This window comes from Stegostoma tigrinum, chromosome 10 (genome assembly GCF_030684315.1).
Source record: "Stegostoma tigrinum isolate sSteTig4 chromosome 10, sSteTig4.hap1, whole genome shotgun sequence".
Classification (NCBI taxonomy): Eukaryota; Metazoa; Chordata; class Chondrichthyes; order Orectolobiformes; family Stegostomatidae; genus Stegostoma; species Stegostoma tigrinum.
The window spans coordinates 41,062,193-41,088,404 of record NC_081363.1 but is presented as its reverse complement, the minus strand read 5'-3'; the positions used below and the strand labels follow the sequence as shown (position 1 = coordinate 41,088,404).

At 41.0% G+C, this 26,212-nt stretch overlaps 1 protein-coding gene across 1 annotated transcript in view; it reads right to left on the bottom strand.

The window, feature by feature from the left end:
- The window catches only part of tdrd9 (tudor domain containing 9), a 133,557-nt gene that overhangs the window by 13,871 nt on the left and 93,474 nt on the right, over nt 1–26,212 (bottom strand). Inside the window, exons 22-31 of the mRNA XM_048537262.2 lie at nt 24,484–24,591; nt 22,499–22,599; nt 18,333–18,506; nt 15,367–15,484; nt 14,679–14,888; nt 13,210–13,299; nt 12,091–12,348; nt 8,446–8,607; nt 7,732–7,802; nt 3,272–3,381 (exon numbers count right to left, since the gene is read on the bottom strand). Of these exons, the coding sequence (XP_048393219.1) occupies nt 3,272–3,381; nt 7,732–7,802; nt 8,446–8,607; nt 12,091–12,348; nt 13,210–13,299; nt 14,679–14,888; nt 15,367–15,484; nt 18,333–18,506; nt 22,499–22,599; nt 24,484–24,591 (1,402 nt within the window). The remainder of the gene's footprint in view (nt 1–3,271; nt 3,382–7,731; nt 7,803–8,445; nt 8,608–12,090; nt 12,349–13,209; nt 13,300–14,678; nt 14,889–15,366; nt 15,485–18,332; nt 18,507–22,498; nt 22,600–24,483; nt 24,592–26,212) is intronic.

Sequence of the window (26,212 nt, the reverse complement as noted above, 5' to 3'; positions counted from 1 at the left end):
TTTTAAAATACAGAGCATGTTAAAATGTCTGGAACACGCTGCCAGGGATGGTGGTTGAGGCAGGTAGGATAGGGGTGTTTGAGGGGCTTTTAGATAACCACATGAACATGCAAGGAATGAAGGCATATGGACCAAGGACAGAGGTAAGGGATTAGTTTAATCTGGCGTCAGTTCGGCACAACGTCCTGGGCCAAAGGGCCCATTCCTGTGCTGCACTGTTCTCTGTTCTGTATGTTCTACATGCACTCACAAACAAAGCTCCAAACTATCAATGATGCAGTCCAGGAATGCCAAGAAAGAGTGGGCCCAAGGCTAAAAATGCAAACAACGAAGATTCTTGAGCAGCCTGCTCCCACCACCCAATGGTACACCCAGCTATCAAGATCCACAGTGAGTCAGTGAACTATGCGGATCAACTTCTCTCGCTTGAGAACTTCTTCTTAGTGAAGGCAGGCATTCAAATCAAAATTCTACATCACCCTGAGTGTACCAGCTCAGCCTCTGGCCATCTGAGTAACAAAGTGTTGATGACAAACACATAGTATTTATCTCAAATTCCTTGAGAAATATCATTAGTGATACTCCAAGAAGTCCTTTAAATCCACAATAGAGCATGGAGGTGGAGGAACACGGCAGGCCAGGCAGCATCAGTGGAGCAGTAAAGTTGACGTTTCGGGTCAGGACCCTTTTTCTGAAATGGGGAGGAGGAAAGGACCTCAGAAATAAATAGACAGAGGAGGGGTGGGGCTGGGGAAGGTAGGTGGAATGGTGATAGGTGAGTGCAGATACTGGGTGGTGGGGATTGGTCAGTGGGATGGGTGGGTCAGATAGGTGAGCAAGATGATGTGCAGACTGTGTCAGGTCAAGGTGGGGATGAGATGGAGGCTTGGACATGGGATGAGGCCAGGGTGGACAGATCTTAAAACTGGTGAATTACATGTTTAGGCCATTGGGCTGTAGGCTTCCAAGGTGGAATATGAGGTGTTGCTCCTCCAGTTTGCGGGTGGCGTCATTGTTGCACTGGACGAGACCCAGGGAGTGAGGGGGTAGTTAAAATGGTTGGTGACCGAAAGGTGTTGTCGTTTGTTGCAAACAGAGCGCAGATGCTCAACGAAACAGTCTGAGTCTACGCTTGGTCTCACTGATGTAGAGGAGGCCACATCAGGAGAAGTGGATACAGTGGACCAAGGTGATGGATGTGCAGGTGAACCCCTTTCTCAATGTGAATGGTTTGTTTGGTGCCTGGAATGAGGGCGATTGGGACGGGGGGGGGGGGGGGGGGGGGACGGGGGGGGGGGGGAGAGGAGAAGGTGTAGGGGCAGGTGTAACACTCCCTGTAGATGCAGGGAAAGGTGCTGGGGGTGGCGGGGTAATTGGACAGTGTGGAGCCAATGAGGGAGGCACGGAGAGAGCGGTCCCTCGGAAGCAAATAGGGTTGTGGAGGGAAGTATCTCTTTGGTTGTGGGGTCAGATTGTAGGTGGCAGAAGTGGCAGAGAATGATATGCTGGATGCAGAGGTTGGTGGGGTGATGTGAGAGGACAAGGGGGGATTCAGTTTTTATTTTTGTTGGGCAGTAGGGGGCGTGAGGCTGGGGTGCAGGAAATCTGAGAGACGCTGTTGGGCACATTTTCGATCGCCGGAGGGGCTAAGTTACAGTCCTTGAAATAGGAAGACATCTGGGACACTTGGGAGTGGAACATTCCATCATGGGAGCAGGAGCATCACAGGCAGAGGATTTGGGAGTATGGGATCGCAGTCTTGAAGGAGGGGGTGGTGAGAGGAGGTGTAGTCTAGGTAGCTGTGGGAGTCAGTGGGCTTGAAACAGACATTAGTTTTGAGGTGGTCACTAGAGATGGAGAGGTCCAGTAAGGAGAGGGAGGTATTGGAGATGTAAGTAAAGCTGATGAACTGTTCAAGCTCCTCATGGGAGCTTGAGGCAATGCCGATAAGGTCATCAATGTAGCAGAGGAAGAAGTGGGGGATAGTGCCAGTGTAACTGCGGAAAAGCGACTGTTCCACATATCATACAAAGAGGCAGGCATAGCTTGGCCTCAAGTTGGTGCCCATGGCCACCCCCTTAGTCTGTAGGAAGTGGGAAGTTTAAATCCACAGGCAAGATTGGAGGTCCAACATCAAGGCAATGTTACCGTCAACTAGCTGTGTTAGACAGGCCAGAGTTTGCATCTCTAACACTAGGCTTCCAAAACAAGCTCTTTAATCTGAATTTGGTCATAGCAAACAGTTGCCAAGAGGGCAAAGGAAATGTTTAAAGGATAGCCTTAAAGCCTCCCTGAAAGAAATGCAACATCCCTATCGACTCATGAGAATCTCTAATCCAAAACCTTGCAAGCTGGAGGAGACATCCACAAAGGTTCTGAACATTTCAAATTACACTGACAGGCCTAGACAGAGTTTAAGGGTAATGCAGCATTGAGCAAGAACCTGAGCAGCCCAGTCACCAACTGAACCTGTAGATCCAGCATCAAGTTAATTCATAATACCAGAATCCGCAAAATCAGAGTGGAAGAAAGTCATTTTGATCTCAAGGGAGGTCATGCTACAGCTGCACAGGGTGCTGGGCCAAACCTGGGGTACTATATACAGTTTTGTTTTGCTTATGTGAGAAAGGATATACTGGCACTGGTGAGGGTGCACTAGGTTGATTCCTGAGTTAACAGGGTTTGGTCAAGAGGAGACATTGAGTGGACTGGGGCTATACTCTTTGGAATTTCAAAGAATGAAGGGAGATCTTATTGAAGTATATAAAATTATGAAGGGAATAAATAAAAAATAGAAACAGGGAGCTGTTTCCACTGGCGGGTAAAACTAGAACTAGGGGGCATAGCCTCAAAATAAGGGGGAGCAGATTTAGGACCGAGTTGAGGAGAAAATTCTTCACCCAAAGGGTAGTGAATCTGTGGAATTCTCTACCCAGTGAAGCCGAGGCTACCTTACTGAATGTTTTTAAGACAAAGATAGATTATTGAACAGTAAAGGAATTAAGGGTTATGATGGGCGGATGGATAAATGGAATTGAGTCCATGAAAAGATCAACCATGATCTTACTGAATGGCAGAGCAGGCTTGAAAGGCCAGGTGGCCTATTCCTGCTCTTATTTGTTGTGTTTTTATGTACATCATTGAATGTACATGACTAAGCAACTGTGAACTGAATATTAAATTTATTTTAACTCTAATTGCAAAATCACAGCAAAAATTGGATTACAGACATAGTTACACAATGACTTGTCTGAAGCAGTTTTATGAATACCTGATGTATTTACTGATACTGATGCACCGACGAGCATCCTCTGGTGAGAATCTTCAGGGGCACTGTTCAGAGAGACTGAATTTATACTGTCTCTCTCAATCCAAACATTCCTATGACAAAATTAAAAATGGAATAATGTTTGAAAGAAAATAACTATTTGCACAAGAAAAGTAATTTAATTTTTCAATAAGAAAGACTCCAACATTCATACAGTTTTAGAAAATCCACTCAACTGATTTCATTCAATTCCATGAATGCAATGAAGACAGTCAGCCATCACTTAAAACAGGGAACATCTTTGAGCTATGTTTAAGTATTTAAAAATGATAAAGAAGGGGAAGATAAACTTGCAAATAATTTCAAGATGAACAACAAGACCTTCTTCAAATATATTAGAAGGAAAACAGAGGCCAAAGTGAACATAGAGAATGAGTCTGAGAAAATAATAATGGGAAACCAAAAAGTGGCAAAGGAGTTGAATCAGCTTTGTATCAGCCTTCACAGTAGGAAACACTAATGACATTTCAAAATTACCAAATAATTGCATGGCAAAGGGAGGACAGGAAATAAACTGAACAACAGGACCAGAGAACAGGTGCTTTGGAAACTAATAGGGCTAAAGACCAAGACGTTCCCCAGGACGTCTTAGGATATTAAAGAAAGTAGTGACAGAGATAGTAGATGCACTGGTAGTAATCTTCCAAGAATCAGAATCCCTACAGTGCAGGAAGAGGCCAGTCAGCCCGGGTCTGCAACTACCCTCCAAATAGCATCCCACCCAGACTCAGCCACTACCCCTTTCTCATAACCCTGTATTTACCATGGCAAACCTACCTATCCTACATATCCCTGGACACTATGGGGCAATCTAGCACGTTCAATCCACCAAACCTGCACAGCCTTGGACTGTGGGAGAAAACCCAAGTACAGACAGGGAGAATATACAAATTCCACACAGTCACCCAAAGCTGGAATTGAACCGGTCCCTGCAGCAGTACTAAGCACTGAGCCACTTGCTGCCCTCAGGAATCCTTAGATTCTGAAAAAGTCTCAAAGAATTAAAAAATTATTTGTATAACACCTTTATTTGAAAAGGGAAGGACACGAGAAGTCGCTAACCATAGGTTGATTAGCTTAATGCCCTACTGGAAAAACGTTAGCATTTATTATAAAGAATGGAAATAGCAACATATTTAGAAATACATATTATGACAAAAGGAAATTATTCCTGACAAATGGAAGAGCTAGCAAGGAGGAGAGATAAAGGAAAAGCAATGGACGGAATATACTTTGATTTTCAGAGGGTGGTTGCTAATATGCTACTTAATTAGTTGATAGACAACTATAAAGAACACACAGTGTTGGAAGTAATATATTAGCACAGATAGCGTATTGGCTAAAAGAAAACGGAATTGGGATAAGGGAAGCATTTTCAGGACTGGCAACCTGTACTTAGTGGAATGCCATAAGGAGCTATGCTTGGGGCACAATTGCTTACAAAACATATAAGGACATGAATGAGGAAAATGAATGTATTGTCACGATGAAACAAAAGTAGGTGGGAAGGCCAAGTCATGAGGATGACACAAAGGGCCTGCAGAGGGTTATGGACAGATTGAGCAAATGGGTAAAAATATTTACAGATGGAACATAATATGGGAAAATATATGAGGTTATGTACTGTGGCAGGAAGAATTGAGGAGCTAATTATTTAAATGGAAAAGGACTGCAGAATGCTACCAAACTGGGAGATGTGGCAGTCCCAGTGCATGCATCTTAAAAAGCCAGCATCCAAGTTCAAACAGTAATAGGGAAGACAAATGGAATTTGGCCTTGATTTAAAAGGGAATTAAGCATAAAAGTAGGAAGGTGATATTAAAACTATAGAAGGCACTAGTCAGACCACAAGAATTACAGATCAGTTTAACATCAGTGATGAGAAAGTTGTGACAGATAATCACTGGGGTTAAAATTAATTGTTACATGAAAAATATGGGTTCATGAAGAAAAATCAGCAGGGATGGCGAGTTTTGAGAAGATTTGTAGCTCAGGTTGAGGTTCTGGATGTGAGTTTGCTCGCTGAGCGGGAAAGTTAGTTTTCAGACGTTTCGTCACCATTCTAGGTAACATCATCAGTGAACCTCTGAAATAGAAAGCGGGACATAACACCAGCGCTTCGTCAGAGGCTCACTGATGATGTTACCTAGAATGGTGACGAAACGTCTGAAAACTAACCTTCCAAATCAGCAGGGATTTCTACAACAGAAACCATTTTCAAAAACTAGCTGAGGTTTTGTGAAGAGGTTTAAAAGAAGCTTGAGGAGAATAACACTGTTTTTGTGGTACACACTGAGTTTCAGAAGGCATATAATAGTGCCACACAACAGACTTGAGAAGAGAATTATAGGTCATGGAACAAAAAGGATACAAAATTGGTTAAGTGATAGGAAAGAGGGAGGAATAGTCAGTGCATATTTTTCAGGCTGCAGGAAGGTTCCAGGGTAGAGCTCCCTGGGGATCAGTATTGTGATCCTTGCTTTTAGTGATCTGTATTAATGACCTAGATCTTGGTGTGTGGGGGCAATTTCAAAGTTTATAATGAGTCAAAACTTGGAAGAATTGCAAACTGACAGAATAAGAAGCGATTTTAGGGGACATGACAAGATAGATGCAGAAAGGTTGTTTCCCCTTGTGGGACAGTCTTGGACCAGAAGACAGAATCTCAGGGTAAGTGGTCAGACATCTAGGATGGAGATGAGGAGGAATTTCTTCTCTCAAAGTGTAGTCCATCTCTGGATTTCTTTACCAAACAGCATAGTCGAAGCTAGGAGAATTGAGGGTAAAGGAGAGAAAAGTAATAAAATAGAGTTGAGGATCAGCAGATCAGTCATGATCTCAAGTGAATAAAGTCAGAAGTCACACAACACCAGGTTATAGTCCACCAGGCTTATTTTGACATCACACAAGCTTTCGGAGCGTACCCCTTCATCAGGCTATGCCCTAAAAGCCTGTGTGATGCCAAATAAACCTGTTGGTCTATAACCTGGTGTCGTGTGACTTCTGACTTTGTCCACCCAAGTCCAACACCAGCGTCTCCACATCATGGATCTCATTAGATGGCAGAGCAGACTTGATAGGCGAAATGAACTACTACTTATGGTGTTTTGGTTTTTAATGCAGTTGTTGTTTTAATATTTAACATGAGGCATTTAATAAGCATATACAAAGCTTTAACAAACTGGAATAAAATAATGTCCAGTCAGATTGTTTTCGTGATGTTGAGTAAGGGATAAATAATGATCAGGACACCACAGAGTACTTCCCTGGTCTTGGTTAAACTAGTGTTACAAAATATTGAAAGTCATTTGAGAAGGCAGGTAGTACTTCGGTTCAAGAAATTACCCAAAAGATGGCACCCTCACTGTGCAGCATGCCATCAGCATTATATCTCAGTGTCAACTTCAATTCTGCGCTCAAGCCTTTGGAGTAGGACTTGAGCACACAATCTCTGACTCTGAGACCAACATGCTCAAACCGAGACACACACACAGGGATTTACATCAACAATAAATGGAAATGAATCTTGGCTAACCTCATGATTTCAGAGCATATACCTAATCATAGAATGGAATCATAAAATCCCTACAGTTTTGAAACAGGCCCTTTGGCCCAACAAAAGTCCACAACAAACCTCAAAGCATCCCACCCAGACTCACCCCACTATAACCCACCTAATCTACACATCCCTGAACACTGGGCAGTTTAGCATGGCCAATCCACCTAGCGTGCACACCTTTGGACTATGGGAGGTAACTGGAGCACCCAGAGGAAGAATGTGCAAACTCCACACAGACAGTCACCTGAGGGTGGAATTGAACCCGGATCCCTGGCACTGTGAGGCATCAGTGCTAACCAGTGAGCCGCTCTTAATATCCTCTCATATGCTACAGGTGCAAGACGGCACTAATCTGCACTAATGTCCCTCTAGGTGGGCTTCTAACCAGATTCCTCACCAGACACAGGTCTTTAACAGGGGAACATCCCTTGTTAATTGCACTTCACAGACTAGCATTTCTGGAACTGCACCTTTAAAATAAGCACTCCTGAACTCCTTTTATGCTACTTATGGAAGGGTCTCCTTTCAGTAAGAACAGCTTCATTTCACTTTAACGCAACAGCACTTTGTGCTGAGACCTCAAATATTGTACACCCCAATCAATAAGGGTATCTCATAAAATAGCACACTATTCAAGCACAATGAACAGTGATCTTGCTGTTACTATTATTGGACTGCACTAATAATGCCAATGCCATTGAGGCTAATCTGCAAAAACAATACAAGGTTCCTCAGTATATAAAGAATTTAAATATCTACTTAAAAAGTAAATTCTCTAAACACAGAAAAACCCTTCAGTTCTAAAGCCGCAAACTTTATACTCTGAATTTTTTTTCCCCCATACCTGAACCTGGACATTGTAGTCATGCTATGAAACTTCATCTCATAGGGATTAAAGGGACCATGCAAATAAACCTAGCGGACAAAAATGGACAATCCGGTCAGTAATGAGTTTCCTGTAAACTGCAATTTCAAAAAGTTGTTCTAATCTTTAAATGTAAACAATAGCAATTTTATTAGAAACAATTACTTTAGCAGTGAATAAAAACGAAAAGAACTGTGCATGTTAGACATCAAAAACAACAAACTGCTGGAAAGGCTCAGCCTGTCTGGCTGCATCTGTGGAGAGAAATCAGAATTAATGTTTCGGGTTCAATGACCCTAAACCTTAAGCACTAAAACTGTTGAACTCAATATCGAGTCCAAAAGGCAGCCAGAAGGTTTGAGGGACCTTCACATGTGCTTACCCCAAACCCCTCACACCAGACCTTATCACATAGTCTGATATGATACACTACCAATCATTAGCCACAAGTTGTCCACTAATAGCTATTCTTCCTCCCAGGCCAATCATTAACGACTTCTTTGTCTGTACATTTATTTTTCTCTCTCTTTGGGCTCTATTGCCACCTATCATTCTCCTCATTCCCTCCCTCTACCTGATCTTCTGCATTCAGTTCAGAGGAAAGGTCACAGAACCAAAACACCAACTGACTTCTCTCCAAAGATGCAGCCAGACCTGCTGTGCACTTCCAGTAACTTTTGCTTTTGACTTTACCATTGAAGATGGAAAACCCAGTTTAGAAGATGAGAACTTCTTTACTAATGTCTGAATTAGTTTCCAGTCTTCTTCCTTGTGGGTCCACACAGTTTTTTGAGTTAAGCCCAATTTTTCCTGGAGAGGACAGTCCAATATGGTCTTCAGCTGCTCATGACTTATCTATGTACAGAACATATTCATGTTGAAATGGCAGCAATAAGTTAAATTATTTCATGAAATACAAGAAAGAAACAAAAGCAGAAGAACATTATTTGGTGAGAGATAATGGGAACTGCAGATGCTGGAGAATGAGAGATAACAAAGCGTGGAGCTGGATAAACAGAAAAAGAATCCTTTTCTGATGAAGGGTCTAGGCCCGAAACGTCAGCTTTTGTGCTCCTAAGATGCTGCTTGGCCTGCTGTGTTCATCCAGCTTCACACTTTGTTATCTAAACTCCACACTTTGTTATCTTGAACATTATTTGGGCCCTGGAGTCTACTCCATCATTCAAGAATATCTTGGTTCTTGGGACTGCAGTCTCAACTCTACTTTCTTGCCTGGTCCCAATAAACCCTGCATCATTTAAATAGTAAGCAAAAATTAAAAGCAGTTTTGTCATAAAAGATTTGTTTGCATAGTCACCAAATCAGGAAAATCCCAGATTTGATACAACTCCAATATAATCTGTTTTAGCCAATATGGTTGGGACATGCTAAGTGCTATCACCATCCTTCTGGTGAGAGTTAAAAATTAACAATGATTGCTAAGTCCACAACTCCAGCTGGCAGCACTTAGAAGTAAATCAGATGAGGTGTGGCCAAAAGAAAGCTGTCCTACACGTTTGCTCATAACACACCTTTCCCTGAATGTAAAATTCCCAGGAATACTGTGGCAAGATGCCAGTGGATTTACAGAAGAAAATTTGTGGCAAAAATAACATGCACAAGCATGAATTATTCTGTTTGTCAATTTTTTTTAACCAACTGCAATGTATGTTGTCACACAATCTAGGAACTCAAAAGATACAACAGTGATACTAAGGCAACATAACAAGAGACAAAGCGTGACAGTAAACTTCCTGTGAAACTGGTCAGAAAATGTATTCTTTATTATCTATTACCATACAATATGATGGATTACATGTGATATTTGTGTTGGCAAATGAAAGGAGATAATCTTTCCAGAGGTGGTGGTGTGTTGCCAGGTTTAGAAAGGCGATATGAGAGTTAGAGTCAGAGAGTCATACAGCACGGAAACAGACGCTTCCAACCAGTCCACACAGACCATGTTCCCAAACTTAACTAGTCCCACTGCAGCTGCCCATCTCCCTCCAAATGATCCAATTGAAGTATTTAAAATTTAAATGGATTTGATGAAGATATAAATGAAAAATTGATTTTTTTTTAAAATGAGGGCAAGAACAAGACATGTAGAAATTGAAGCTAAATCATACAAGAGTATACTCAAAGAGCACTTCTTCCACACAAAACGGAATTGAACAGAAAATACTTTCCATCGAAGGAAGGGCTTGCTAGGCCAATTTAGACGATCAAAACTGAAATTGCCACATCTTCGTTCTGTAAGATTATGAAGGGACAAAAGTACACTGACTTCCTGACCTCATAACATAACAACTACAAGTCAGGAATACTGTTACTCTGTGCATCAATGATGGAGCATGTAAATGTTGAATGTAGAATGTAGTGCATACTGTGTCAATTCGGTGGGCTGTTTTGTCCTAAATGGTGTCAAACATACTGAACATTGTCACAGCTACACACATTCAGATAAGTGGGGAGTATTAAATCATAGAATTGACTTCTGATGGACAGACTTCTGGAAGACAGTTTTCAAGTTACTCAGCACAGGATTACAAGCTTCTGACCTGCTCTTTAAACTACAGTATTTGCACAGTGGTTCAGTTCAGTTTTTGGTCAATGGCAACCCAAAAAACATTGGTAGTAGGCAATTCAACAATGCTGCTGCTGCTAATTGTCATGGGCTGATAATGAGATTTTCTCTTACGAAGACTGTCAATGGAAATGGTAGATCCATTGGTTGTAATCTTCCAAAAATCCTTCAATTCTAGAAAATACCCAAAGGATTGGAAAACTGCCAATGTAACACATTTGGCCAAAAAAGGAGAGACACAAGAATCAGGGAACTACAGGTCAGCTATCTTAATATTTGTCATTTGGAAAATATTCAGATCCATCCGAAAGGGTGCAACAGTATTCACAGAATCTTTACAGCGTGGAAGTAGGCCATTTGGTCCATCAAGTCTACACTAATCGCACATTCCTCTACTTCCCATGGCTAATCCACCTAGCACATCCCTAGGCATTATGGGCAATTTAGCACAGCCAATCCAACTAACCTGCACATCTTTGGACTGTGGGAGGAAGCTGCAGCATCTGCTGGAAACCCACGCAGACGGTGGGAGAATGAACAAACTCTACATTAGGATTCACTCAAGGGTGGAATCAAACCCAGGTCCCTGGTATTGTGAGGCAGCAGTGCTAACCACTGAGCCACCGTGCAACACTATTAAGAAATATGAAATATAATTAAACAGAATAAGCATGGCTTCATGATCATACTTGTTAAGTTTATTAGAGTTTGAGAAGGTACAAGCACAACGTATAAAGGGGAGCCAGTGGATGTAATGTCATTGGACTTCTTTTAACTAGTACAGTGCCACAGGGTTGATTGCTGGGGCCACAACTGTTTAACATAAATTAATAGTTTCGGTGACTAAGTGAAAATGCTATTGCTAAGTTTGCAGATAACACAAATATGCGGGAAGACAGGTAGTGAACATGACTTAGATAGTCGACAAAGGTGAGACTGGTTAAGTGAATGGATAAAATCCTGGTAGATGGAATATAATGTGAGAAAACGAGAGGTTAGTCACTTTAGCAGCAAGTAAAGAAGAGCTGAATATTTTTTAATGGGGGAAAAAGATGGCAGAAAGTTGCACAACAGAGGGATTTGAAGGTCCTCATGCATGAATCACAAAAAAAATCTTGCATTCAATTTCAGTAGATAAGAGGGAAGGTAAATGATATGCTAAGCCTTACCCAAGGGAAAATACACTGACACTGGAGGCAGTCCAGAAGAAGGTTCACTAGGTTTAGCACAGGTATGCAGGGACTTAGAAAGGTCTGTACTTGTTGCTGTTCAGAATTATGAGAGGGAACCTTACCCAAGCATACAAGATTCTTAGAAGACTTAATAGGGTAGAAGCAGAGAGGTTGTTTGCCCTTTGGGAAACTGTAGGACTAAAGGGCATAATCTCGAGAAAGTAGTCACTAATTTAAGACACAGGCGAAGAGGAAATTCTTCTCTCAGGATGTAGTCAATATTTATTCATTATCACAGAGGACTGTTATGGCTGAGTCATTCAGCTCAAGGACCAGATTTTTAACTAGTAAGGGGAACAAGTGTTCTGAGGATAAGGCAGGAAAGTGGAATTAAGAACAATGAGATCAGTCACGATTTCATTGACTGGCAGTACAAACTCAACAGACTGACTGGCGTACTGTGTCCTTCCATTTTATGGTCTAAATCCAAACTCAAGTTCACCTGTTTTGTAAACTGGAATGGTGTTAGTTTGTACATAAAGTTTAAAACTTAACAACGTTAACTTGTAAACATCAAACCTTTGATTCATATGTCTCTTCAGCTGGTTCAGCAAAACCTTCACTAATGAGTATTTCCCGCACATTACAGTCAAGTTTTGAAGTCTGTATGCTGAGATCTACGCGGAGCACATTGTGTACAACAGAGAAAACTTCCACAAGTAGTACACAGTTTTTCACCAGGGAGCTAAATCTTCGTCTGGCCTTGACATTCCACTGATCTCCATGTATCAAAGAATATGCAGAAGGACGGATATTGCAAATTTGACATTGAAGGGCCTGAACACAAGAGAAAACCCACCTATTAGCATCAGAATACATATGCCAACCACTACGACATACAATGTAAACATCTGTTTGGCACAATTTTTCAGGCTCTTTGACAGAACAAATTAGAAATTTAATGAGCTATGTCATTAAATGAAATACGTTGAAGTTTGTATTATACATTTTCAATTATATTCTGCAATGAAGCAGGAACTAATTAACCAGAAACTATTTTTTTAAACTGTTCTGGAGACTTATTTAATGGTATACTGAATAATCACATGAATCGACTCCTTCAATTCCATCTAGGATTTTATTTGCTCCACCAACTGTAATAATAATAGCCTAAGTACCAAGATCCTGAGCTCTGGAACTAGGTTCTCCACCCCCAATCTTCAATACTGAATTCTTATTCCATAAATGCATGTTATTCTCTCAAGTGTTTAGAATAAAATTTAAACTTTGCTCAAACTAACACATTCAGGACAAACAAATTTTTTTAAAAGGATGTTGAATGGCTCAGTTGTAACTCTTGCTTTCAGTTACTTTCAGGACGGCATGGTGGCTCAGTGGTTAGCACTGCAGCCTCACAGCGCCAGGCACTCGGGTTCAATTCCTGCCTTGGGTGACTGTCTGTGTGGAGTTTGCACATTCTCCCTGTGTCTGCATGGGTTTCCTCCCACAGTCCAAAGGTGTGCAGGTTAGGTGGATTGGCCATGCTAAATTGCCTGTAGTGTTCATGGGTGCATGGGTTATAGGGGAATGGGTCTGGGTGGGATGCTTCAAGGGGCAGTGTAGACTTGTTGGGCCAAAGGGCCTGTAGGAAATCTAATCTAATCTAAAAAGCCATTGCATCTGCTATAGGAGTGATACCTGAAAAGGCAGCTCCAGGAGACTATGTGGAATATTCCGTAAAAGATCTATAGCAACTTTTGCAGTGTTTCCATAGTCCACAAAGAATACCTGTAAAATATTTCCACAAGCATGAGTTAGCGTTCTTAAAAATATAGTCAGCATCACTGCTTCACTTGGAAAATAGTTCAAACAGCAACATCAAACATGACTCAAAGGCAGAAAGCACCCAACAATGCACACAGAGAACACCAGCAGCCCAAGGACAGCATGGGAGTGAATGCAGGAACAGTGATCTGGTAGCACAGTGAGGATAAATCAGTGACTTCAGACCACAAGGGTTCATATGATAATCTTCACACTTACTTTAAATCAATTATGAAGTAAAATGAGGTAATTTTCAAACACCAAAAGAAAATGTGATAATTTATCATTAGTGAGAAGGCAAATTTTAATCACACTTGGAGGAATTGGTTTAAATAAATAAAGAATAGTACCTTAAATATTTACACCTATAGAGGACCGGACCGGTATCCTCATGTAGATTTGCCTGTGCTGTTAGAGTGGTTTTAATTTAGCTTATGAGGAGGATTGGAGCCTGAGGAGTAACCTAAATTAGAAGGAAGCTAGTAATAGGAAGTCAAAAAACATGCTTGGGAAACTAGAATGCAGGAAAATCAAGGCCAAGCATTGAATATACTTTGAAAGTAGAATGGCACTCTACCTGGTTGCATGCCCGATTCACGACGGGTAGATGCGCCACAGGTATAAAGACAGATTCGTGACTATGGTCTAACAGACAAGAAGGAAAAGGAGGTGGATTGGTAGATAATAAAGGATAGAATCAATACAGTGGTAAGAGAGAATGTCAGATCAGAAGAACAAAGTGTGGAATCTGTTTGTGTGGATTTAAGAAACAGAAAGCAGCTATAGACATTGGTTGGAGTTGCTTACAGACTACCAAATAGTAGAGTTAGGTGTAGGGAACAATATTAAATCAGGTGATGAAAAAAAACATGTAGCATGGGCCTCTCAGCTTTCATATGCGATTTCAAACTGTATACAGAAAAATAGAACACTAAAGCCACGCAGGATGAGATTCCAGAGCGTTAAACGATGAAAAAGAGCAAATTAACAACGCCGTAAAAGAATCTTTCTAAATGAGTGACAAGTGGGCGGAAACAAATAAAAAAGAAAATTCTCAGTCCTTTAAATCACATTATCGAAATTTCTTTTGTACTCTCCTAAGCAGTGAACAGAAGCAACTGTTTAACATTTCAACCACAGAATCACACATCTCCTCAAGCAGAATACCTTCAATACTACTCCTCAGCCGAGGGCATGTGTCAAGTTCAGAGTGGACTGAACCCACAACTTTCTGATTTGGAAGGGAAAGAGCTACCATCTAAGCAGAGCTAATAGCTACACATGTGATACTATTAATTCCATAATGAGAAAAAGTTACATGGATTACAAATGTTAATGCTGACCTCAGCAGAATCACCGGAGACTTGTAGGACTTTAGCTCTGTAATAATGGGTTTCACTGCAATCTCTGAATGGTGCGAGACAAAAGTCAGGACATGGCTCCAAAGTCAGTGCTGTCAACTTCAACTGATTAATTTCAGTCATCAATTTGCTTAAAATGTGCAAGCTTTGCCCATCGGTTCTGTAACCCCAAAAGTGCCCAACTTCAACAACCTGAGGGAAAGGAATTAAATAATTTATTAACATTACTCAAAAGCATTAGTAGACAACCAACAATAAGTCAAATATTACAGTTGCAATTACGATTGCTGTACATGCTTAATACATTTCTAGTTAAGGTGAAAAACCAGAACTGTAACAGGGATATAATTTTGCACTAAATCATAAAACGCTAATCAACATTTGTTTTACAAACAGCATTCCAACAGCTGTATTATCATGATTTCTGTACTACTGCAATGAAAAAAAAATCAATATTTATTTCAGTGATAACTGAGCTCTAATCATGCTGCACTTCTACAAACTGGAAGAACAAATGATAACAGTATGTAAGGCCATACAGCACATTGGCTAGTCTCACACTTTGCTTAGATTTATAGCTTCATCTGCTTCAAATATGTATCCTTGCCTTTGACTTCATGATGCCTGCCTCAACCATTTATTTTATGTTCAGATTATTTTTTCTCATTACCTCAGTGACATTCATGGTGAAAAAGCGTGGAACAGGGTTACAAGGCAATTCCAAAGGACCACATGATTTTTCCTCCGGCATCAGCTGAACAGTCCAATTTTGATAGCCTACACAAAACCTGCAATGAGTTGACTAGTTATATTAAGATGTACAATGATTTCAGACGGACTACACTTTGACAATAAATAATGCAACATACTTGATATCTAAATTCCCAACAAAATGGTAAAGATAACGTCAGAACTTTCTAAGGTGGACAGTAACCTTACAGTATTAAGTCAATGTTGCTCCATTTGGAAAAAACAAGCTTGTGTCCTTTTTTCATGAAGAATAGTAAATGCTAGAAATCAGAAACAAAAACAGAAATTGCTGGAAAAGCTCAGCAGTTCTGGCAGCATCTGTGAGAAAAATCAGAGTTAACATTTCGGGTCCATCGACTGTTCCACAGTTCTTATTTCTCTCCACAGATGCTGCCAGACCTGCTGAGCTTTTCCTGCAATTTCTGTATTTATTTGCATCCTTGTTCATTGGGCCTAAGTGCAACATCAGTCCCAGAAAAATCTGGTTCATTGACTGGCTTACTGGGCTATTTCAAAAGACAATGTGACAAAAAACACTGCAAGCATTTCACAAAGACTGCCTTCTGTTAACTTCTCAAAGGCAAATCAGAATGAACAATAAACATCAGCCACGCCAGTCCACGTACCAAGGAAGAATAAAAATGTATATTTACGCACACTATACGCATGCAAACTCACATCACGAGAATGTTCAAACTGAACAGAATGTTTGTCAAGTGGAAGATCACCCTACTTTTGAAGTAAACTAAAAATCCTGCAAATGTAAAATTTTGTCCACAATTCACACTTTCTGGTAACTTTTAAATAATAATTTTGACAATATTTTTAATGCAAACAGTTCACACAGACATTTAAAAACAAGAATTTTTCTATATCTACTAACATTCTAGTTCCAGGCCTCTTTTCTTTTATATTTATATCTGTTTACAGAGTATGGCCATTTTTGGCTGGGCCAGCATTTATTCCCTAACTGTTCTCAATAAAATACTGTTGAATGTGTCCTGAAGTGCTGCAGTCCTGTAATGGAGGTACACCACAGTGCTGTTAGGTAGTGCGTTTCAGGATTTTGATCCCAAAGAGGGAAGGAATGGCCAAACTGTTCCAATTCATGATGGATGTCACTGGAGGGGAACCAGGTAGAGGCGCTCGAATGTTTCTGCTGCTCTTGTCCTTCCAGATTGTTCAGACTGTGAGCTTAAAAGGAGACTTGTTTGAGTCACTGCAATGTTTTTGACACCTCCGCCACAGATATCGCTGCCGTTGCTGAATCTACCGCCTCTCTGATCACCCCTGGTGCCTTGGGAATATGCCTGGGTAGGTCCACTCGCACGCTGAGCCAAGACACTGCCACGAACCACAGAGACTGGCTGGCATACCATCAAGACCAAGCCTACTGCCATTGAGAGACCAGACCAGAATGGCCGTGAACCGCTGAGACACCACACTGGGACGCAGCACGAGCCGCCAAGAGAGGGAAAGTGATGTTAATGTCATTAAATGCTCAGAGGAGATGGTTAGGTTCTCTGTTGTCGGAGATGGAAATTGCTTTGTCCTTCCATGGTGTAACTGTTCCTCGTCATTTATCAGCCTACATCTGAATGTCTTCTAATTTTTGCTGCATATGGACTGGATTATTTCAAAATCTGAAGAGTTATGAATGCTGAACATTGTGCAATTTTCAGCAGATTTCTGACCTTATCATAATGAATCAGCTGAAGATGTTTGAGGCTAGGTCAGTATTCTGAGAAATGGTAAGGGGCTCATGATGCACAATGGTAGTATCTCTACCTCTCAGCCAGGAGTCCTGGGTTCAAGTACCACCTGATCCAGACTGTTGTCATTACATGCCTGAATAGTTTGATCGGGAAGACATCTACGCTGAGAAAGAGTGAGGAACTCTCATGGCCAGTGCTATTGTCCCAACTCTGGGCCAGAAGGCATGGATTCAAGTTCCACCTACTCCATAGGCATACAATAACATCACTGATGAGAAAAATCTATCCTGAGAAATACCAGAGCTCTTGCAGTGCCATGGCAGCGTCTCTGGTCAAGAGTCAGGGGGCCTGGGATCAAGTGACATCTGTTCCAGAAACACATAATATCTCTGAACAGGTGAGTAAGAAAATATCTGCCCAAGAAACTCCCGCTAAGATGTGCTGAGATTGTGAAGAGCGATCTTCAAAGCCACAACTATTTTCCTTTAGAGTCAGTGAGATTCCAACCAGCAGGAAGGCTTGCCCTCCATTCTTTCCTATGGCCGTTTCCTCCCCTGATATTTCAACTGCTACAGGATGTTTTGGAATATATGAAATGCAGCAGTTCAAGAACGCAGTTCAACTCCAGCTTTTTTCGGGCTATTAGGGGCAGGCAATAATTGTTGGCCAAGCTAGCAATGTCTACAAAAATAAATGAATTTTTAAAAAACCTGCTTGTGTAGTTCTGGAGATTTTTATAAAATTATTGGACTTCAGTGATATTTTTCATGGTTCATCCTACTACATAGTTTGATGGTTCATTTCTGAATTCTCAAGTAGTAAAAAAAAATTGTCTTCTACTCATTGGTTATGACAACAATGGCTCCAAATAAAATCTGCTGTGGTGTCGCTACCTTGATTGCCAGTCAAATCTTTGAGCTCAAATAGTTTTTCTGTCAAGAATTTGTAAAAAACAGAAAGTACTCTGCAACATTTCCCCACAGTTCTACACCCTGATCAGAAGAATTAATACCATTGCAGAATGTGCAGGTTCTTCACTGATCAACATTATATCAGAGTTTGTCACAAATACCATCAAAGTACATTTGTACACATTCCCCAATACTGCAATTTTCAAAATTCACCTGACATAAACACTATTTATTCCCATATCATCCAAAGAAAGCATTACCTTGGACTCCGTAAGCTTGTACTATGTTGTCCTTGAATCAATAACTCAATCTCCTCCACAGGATGAACTTTTAACTGCAAGGGAATACGTTGATGGGCCATCTTCAGTGCCATATATACTGCAGGATGGATCTCTGCTCTTTTTATTGGATTTTGCACAAATTCAATAAAACTCCTATTTTTTAAAATGAAAACTATTTGTTAGATGCCAGTTTTACAAAGGCACTTCATATTCAATATCGCTTGGAGAAGTTAAGTTTTGAAGGATAATGGCAAATAAATTTATTTCAAGTTTTACCAACATATCTGCAGAGATGTCTTTAAAAGGTCATTAAAGGTTCACAGTGGGCATTTGAGACTTTTTTTTCAAAACACGATTGCCTAGAAATCACTTAAATGGTGATAATTGCTTGCTTTGCTGAAGACCAGGGTCTTCCAATGTGGGAGTTGGGACCACAGTTGGGGCTGTCCAACGTTCTCAGCCAGCTATGGTCACTCCAACTATAACGCCTACGCTCCCACTGTCCTCTAATTTGCAGCCCCCCATTCGACTTTCACAGCTCTCACTGAGGTTGCAACTGGTCTCAAGCCTCGAATATGGGGTCAGAGTGGAAAATGGTTTGGGAAATACTGCTGTAGACACTGTTTACTTGAACAGTGACTGACTTGAAGAGATTCTTACTTTATCTAACTGAGTTGGCAGAGAGCCGGCTAATAACAAGCTGAGTTAGAGAGAGGCTTCTTATAAACAAACTGCCCAGCTGACCTTGCCTATTTCTGTAAAGTAAACCCCCTACCATCAGTTTAAGGTAGAACCTTCTTCATCTTTTGAAAGAGGAATTGAAGGAACATCTGAAGGTTGTACTTCCTGAGTAAGTGGTGTCTGCAATACCCCAGAGACAAAAAGTGAGTGATTAGTGACTTGACCATTTGAGTCAGACAACCACTGTAACAAACTCGATAATATCCTGTACTTTATTTTCTGGCTAATGAGTCATTGTTGAAGACAGAAGTGATACTTTTCAGAAGGCCAATCCGTATAGAGATTTTTTTATTGTCTGCATTTCTGAAGGCTGTGCTGTATCATGGAGGGCATTTAGAGGTATAAATATTACCAACTGTATACGATAATCAATTACTGCGTCTTTAAGGAATAGGTTTTGTTTTGATAATAAACTCATAATTGTGCTCATTAACAAAGCAGGTTGATAGACCTTTTCTTGTTTAAAACCTCATCAATACAAGCTATTTAGCTGGTCATCATGACAAGTGGAAATAGTTTATTTTATTTTAGAGCCCGATATTTTACAAACTGGTTGATCATACTGATTGTAGGTACCAAAATGTCACAACAACAATCTCTTCATAAAAATATGTTTTCTTAAGATCTATTTATCCTAATCAGTTGGAGGATGACTGAACTCTCCAGTGACAAGATGTGGAGTTGACAAAGTAGCTGCATTTGTTGAGCATCGCGTTAACGCAATACTATATTATTCACTACCAGGGCATGCCTGATGCAAAGCTGTAAACACTAATTCCAGAATTTCTGGGCATCAGCAGGACAATTCCGATTAGGGAAACACAAAAGATGTAAAAGGCAACAGGATTAGAGCAGGCAGGAACATTGAGATTAGAATGAACTACACTGAACAGCAATTTCACTAAGACTTCATGGAGAAAACAGCAGTACAAATAACTTCACACAAACAGCTATTCTGAATTGTTTTAAACCAGTGTACTGGCAAACTGAGTAACTAGGGCTGTAGAAAAAGTTTTTAGTTAGGGGGTACTTGAGAAGGGGGAACACAGGCTTGATAGTTTGCTCTCACAGTTTGTTTTGTCTCTCCTTATTATCTTTACAGACCTCCATTGCTGGATTCTGAAATTATCTGGGACTGTCCCTGATTTTGGCTTCCTTATTGTTCTTTCTCTCCTTAACTTCACTTTGACAGAGTTGATGTGGAGAGGTTGGCTCCCTTTGTGGAAGAGTCTAGGGCGAGAAGGCATAATGTCAAAGTAAGGAGCTGTCTATTTAAATCAGAGATGAAGAGGAATTTTTTTCTTCTCAGACAGTGAATATGCAGAATTCTTTACCAGAGGATTGTCAAAGTTGGATCGCTAACCATATTCAAGGCTGAGATAGATTTTTAATCTATTAAGATTTATGGGGATAAAACGGGAAAGTAGAGGATTATCAGATCAGCCATGATCTCACTAAATGACAGAGCAGAAATCGAAGGACCCAACGGCCTACTTCCACTTCTATATCTTATGGTCTTATAAAACAAAATGTTCCTCAATCCAGCAGGAAGTCAAGGAGAAGCCGCCTTCTCTTCTGAATTCAGCTGTGGATAAAGTAGTGATATATGCTGGGGAGGCTTGGTGGCACAGTGGTTAGCACAGCTGCCTCACGGCACCAGGGAGCCAGGTTCAATTCCACCCTCGGGCAACTGTCTGTGTGGAGTTTGCACATTCTCCCCATGTCTGCGTGCGTTTCGTCCGGGTGCTCCGGTTTCCTCCCACAGTCCAAAGATGTGTAGGGTAGGTGGATGGATCAGCCACGCTAAATTGCCCGTAGTGTTCAGGAAGGTGTACATTAGGTGGGTTTATAGGGTCATGGGTCTGGGTGGAATGCTCCGAGGTTCGGTGTGGGCATGTTGGGCCGAAGGGCCTGTTTCCACACTGTAGGGATTCTGATTCTGATACTACTTTACTGGGAGAAGGACTCCTGCAGTGCCACAGCACCCATACATAAAGTTAATATCATTGATCACACAGGTGGCATGGGATAGGGAGGAATGTAGCAGATTGGATTCAGAATTGGCTGACCCTTGGAAGACCAAGGGTGGTAGTGGACAGAAAATATTCAACATGGTGCTCAGTTACGAGTGGTGTACCACAAGGATCTGTTCTGGGTTCTCTTCTATCTGTGATTTTTTAAAAATCATTTGGATGAAGGAGTGAAAGGGTGGATTAGTAAGTTCACTGGCGATACGAAGGTAAGTCAAATTGTGGATAGTGCAGAGGACTGTTGTAGGTTACAAAGGGACATTGATAGGATGCACAGCTGGGATGAGAAGTGGCAGATGAAGTTTAACCCTGAAAAGTGTGAGATGATTCATTTTGGAAGGACAAACTTGAAAGCAGAATACAGGGTTAATGGAAAGATTCTTGGCAGTGTAGAGAAGCAGAGGCATCTTGGGGTTCATGTCCACAGTTCCCTGAGAGCTGCCACCCAGGTGGATAGGGTTGTTAAGAAGGTGTATGGTGTGTCAGCTTTCATTAATAGAGGGACTGAGTTTCAAGAGCTGTGAAGTTATGCTCCAGTTACACAAAAGCCTGGTTTGCCCACATCAGGAGTATTGTGTCCAGTTCTGGTCGCCTCATTACAGGAAAGATGTGGAAGCGTTGGAAAAGGTGCAGAGGAGATATACCAGGATGTTGCCTGGAATGGAGGGAAGGTTGAGAGCGCTAGGGCTTTTATCTTCAGAACGACGAAGAATGAGAGGTGATGTGATAGAGGTGTACAAAATGATCAGAGGTATAGATAAAGTGGATAGCCAGAGACTTTTTCCTGGGGTGGAGGTAGCTATTATGAGGGGGCATAGTTTTAAAGTGAGTGGAAGATGATATGGGGGAAGACGTGAGAGGTAGGTTCTTTACTCAGAGAGTGGTAGGGGCGTGGAATGCATTGTCAGAGAGGGTAGTGAGTTGGCCTCATTAGGGGCATTTGAGCAGCTATTAGACAGGCATATGTGTGATGGTATAACGTAGGGGTGGAGGTTAGATAGACCTTAGGTTTAAGGTAAAAGTTTGGCACAACATCGTGGGCCGAAGGGCCTGTACTGTGCGGTACTGTTGCATGTTCTAATATTACAGTTATATCAACAGTACAAACACTGACATTTCCTTAGCGAGATCAAGTGAAATTGCAAGTTTACCTTGCCTCTCACAATACCCATTCTATCCTTTATCTGAAGGCCTTTTCTTATTTGAAATTTCTATTTTATCGATGTAAATTTCCTTGAACATTCAAAGGATTTTAGATAAGTAAGAAAACAGCGCCTTTGTTGCAATGAAGCTTATAAACCGCTCTCAAGGTGTTGAGTCAAAGATCTTGTAAAACATGTCAACAAAGTTATCAGCTAATCAAATCCAACTTACTTTGAACCATCAAATGAAATAGTTCTGATTTGACCACACTGCCTGAAGAGAGATAGCAGCTGTTGGTAGTACAGGAATCCATAAGGTGGGACATTCCTCACCTACAGCACAAGGATAGCAGAATTTAGTTCTTCCAACAAAAATGACAGGATGGTGGTTATGGTTCTCATTCTGGAGTACAAGTGAACGTTCAATTCTTGAGACAAACATCTTATCATTAACTTCTGTGCAGGATTGTTAACAGGCAGTTTGCCACTTGCGGTGTCTTTGTACTTATTACCATAGCTGTACATCTAAGTGAAGAACAGTTGACATAACACTCTCTCCTAACAACAACCAATGATTTAGGACTGAACATGTCTTTGCAGGGATTGACATCTACTTTTTTCTATTTTCCCTGTGTACTTGTTGCTGCAGGTTTGAATCAGTCTTCTGAAATATACGAACAGGCTTGTTGGGTCATGATGTCAAGAGTTTACAAACACTGTCCATTGTTATCCTAGAAATCTTCCACAAGGATTAACAAGTATGCTATTCGCTGGGAACCTTTCTAGATTCACCAGGAACAATGAAGCACTTGGTCAGTGGCAAGTTTGTTAGACCTTTGGCCTGCAAGAGGATTAGGAAGGCAGGAGACATGGCAAAGCAGTACAAGCTGCATCAAGACAGAGGGACAAGACAAGGAGTTAGACATTTACTACTAAGGTTACAGGATATATAAAGACAAAATGCTGCAGATGCTGGAGATTTGAAAGTAAACAATAAAGTTTGAGAAACTCAGCAGGTCTGATAGCAGCTGGGAAGAGTTAAAGGTTCAACTCCAATGACTCTTCTTCATAACACCACCAATTACTCCTTTTGGAAGGCCTTCACCATGACTTTCAGCGCCACTGTGTTGTCTCTTGGTTCCCAAACTATCCTGGTTAAATTGGATGAATGGAACCTACCTGCACTCAGGAAACTTTTTTCTGAACAGCACAAGTACTGAGCCCACGAGTGCACATTTAGCTCTGCAGGCTATATTTACCAACTAAGACCAGAATTTGGGCCTCTTGTGGCATACTGGCAGTATCCCTCTCTCTGAGCTAGGAGATCTGGGCTCAAGGCCTACCTGCTCCAGAGGGGTCATAACATTTCTGATTAGAAAATTACACAAGGTTGATTAGAAAAATACCTAATAAGACCAAAATTGCTAAAGCTACTATTTTGAACAGGTATGTCATACTTGGATTGCAGCCATCAAAAGCCTGTTTTCATCTCTTCATCAAAATCAAGCACGGCTTTTGTAAACACATACAGACGTAAGAAAACAAACTGATGTTTGTTCCATAAAAACTTAAAGAACTGCAGATACTGTAGACAAAAATAGAAATTGCTGGAAAAGCTCAGCAGGTTTGGCAGCATCTGTGAAGAGAAATCAAAGTTAATATTTTGGGTAAATGACACGACCTCGGAACTGATAATTGTTCAACTGTAATTCACATTATGTTCGAACCAAAACCGTACGTTTTACTGCCTAAACACAACATACAAAGGCAGTTCTAACATTCACAAAACTAACACAAATCATTTCAGAAATTTAAAAAAAAGCACTGTACCATGGCAATGCAAAGCAGGTAGAAAATAAACAGAATCAGGATTTTGAACTCTACCACCTCAAATCAAATGTTTATAGTTGGGCATGATACTATTGAATTTTTTTCATTTGTATTATGGCAGTAGCTATTTATAATTCTTTCAAAGTCAGTTTTGCAATTCAGTGAAGTTTTGACAACAAATAAAACTTTTAACAAGGAGTTTTTTTTAAAAAAGCACGACAGATAATTACTAGAATATTCTCCATATATTTAAACTGAACAAAGCATTTGCAGTTAAGCACTTGCCAACATAGCTTTCTCTTCTGTATTGTCTAATAAGTATACCAGAGATTTTATACAAAACTTTAACGAATCATAAGAAAAATTCTCCAAGTCACACCTACTTACCACTACTGTAGTTTTGTAATCTTTTCTAGCCAGCTCTTTCATTGCAATTTCTTCAGAGACTGGACCAAATGTAAAATAATTGGGGTAAAAAGCTCCAGCCAAAACAACCTGTGGAAAAATTACATTGCAATATAAACACAGCACAACTTAGAGCAGCCCAATCTAATGTTTTTAAAAAAATTTAAAAGTTTATTCACTCGGATAACTAGAAACCTAAAGTTTGAGTCTTCAAAAAAAAGTTCCTCAAAATGTATCAATGCATTAAAGTGGGCTTGAAGAGGAATTGTGAGTGGTTCAGAGAACCTTCAATGTAGAACAGTACAGCACAGTACAAGCCCTTCAGCCTCACGATGTTGTGCTGACCTATTATCCTACTCACAGATTAAACTACCCACGTACATTTTACAATTATCCATATGCCTATCCGCAAGTTGCTTAAATGTCTCAGATGTATCTGACTCCACTACCGGCAGCAGCACATTCCATGCACCCACCACACTGTGTAAACAACCTACCTCTGACATCTCCCCGATACCTTCCTCCAATCACCTTAAAATTATGCCCCCTTGTAACAATCATTTCCCTGGGAAAAAAATCTGTGGCTATCCACTCTATCTATGCATTTCATCATCTTGTCCACCTCTATCAAGTTACCTCTCATCCTTGGTCGCTCCAAAGAGCGAAGTCCTAGCTCCCGTGACTATTCCTCAAAAGGCCTGCCCTCCAGTCCAGGAGCATCCTGGTAATTCTCTTCTACACCCTCTCTAAAGCTTCCACATCCTTTCTATAATGAGGCAACCAGAACTGAACACAATATTCCAAGTGTGGTCTAACCAGGGTGTTATAGAGCTGCAGCTTAACCTCGTAGCTCTTAAAATCAATTCCCCTGCCAATGAAAGCCTACACACTATACACCTTCTTTACAACCCTATCAACTTGGGTAACAACTTTGAGGGATCGATGGACACGAGTCCTCCGTTCCTCCACACTACCAAGAATCCTGCCATTAACTCTGTATTCTGCATTCAAATTCGACCTTCCAAAATGAATCACTTCACACTTTTCTGGGTTGAATTCCATCTGCCACTTCTTTGCCCAGCTCAGCATCCTGTCAATGGCCTGTTGCAACCTACAACAGCCCTCCAAGCTATCCACAACTCCACCAACCTTCGTAAAATCGGTAAACTTACTTCCACCCTTCCACTTCCTCATCCAAGTCATTTATAAAGATCACAAGGAGCAGACGTCCCAGAACAGATCCCGACGGAACACTACTGGTCACCGAACTCCAGGCTGAATACGTTCCATCTATACCATCCTCTGTCTGCTATTGGCCAGCCAATTCTGTATCTAGACAGCCAAATTTCCCTGAATCCCATGCCTCCTTACTTTCTGAATGAGCCTACCATGGGGAAACTTATGCCCTGCTAAAATCCATATACACCACATCCACTGCTTGACCTTCTTCAATGTGTTTTGTCACATCCTCAAAGGATTCAGTAAGGCTTGAGGAATGGCCTGCCCCTCAGGAAGCCATGCTGATTATTTCTAATCAAACAGTGCTTTCCCAAATAATTATAAATACTATCTCTCAGAATCCTCTCCAATAATTTGCCCAAGAAAGACTGACTGGTCTGTAATTCACCGGATTATCCCTATTCCCTTTCTTGAACAAGGGAATAACCCTCCAAACTTCTGATACTACTCCAATGGACAGTGAGGACACAAA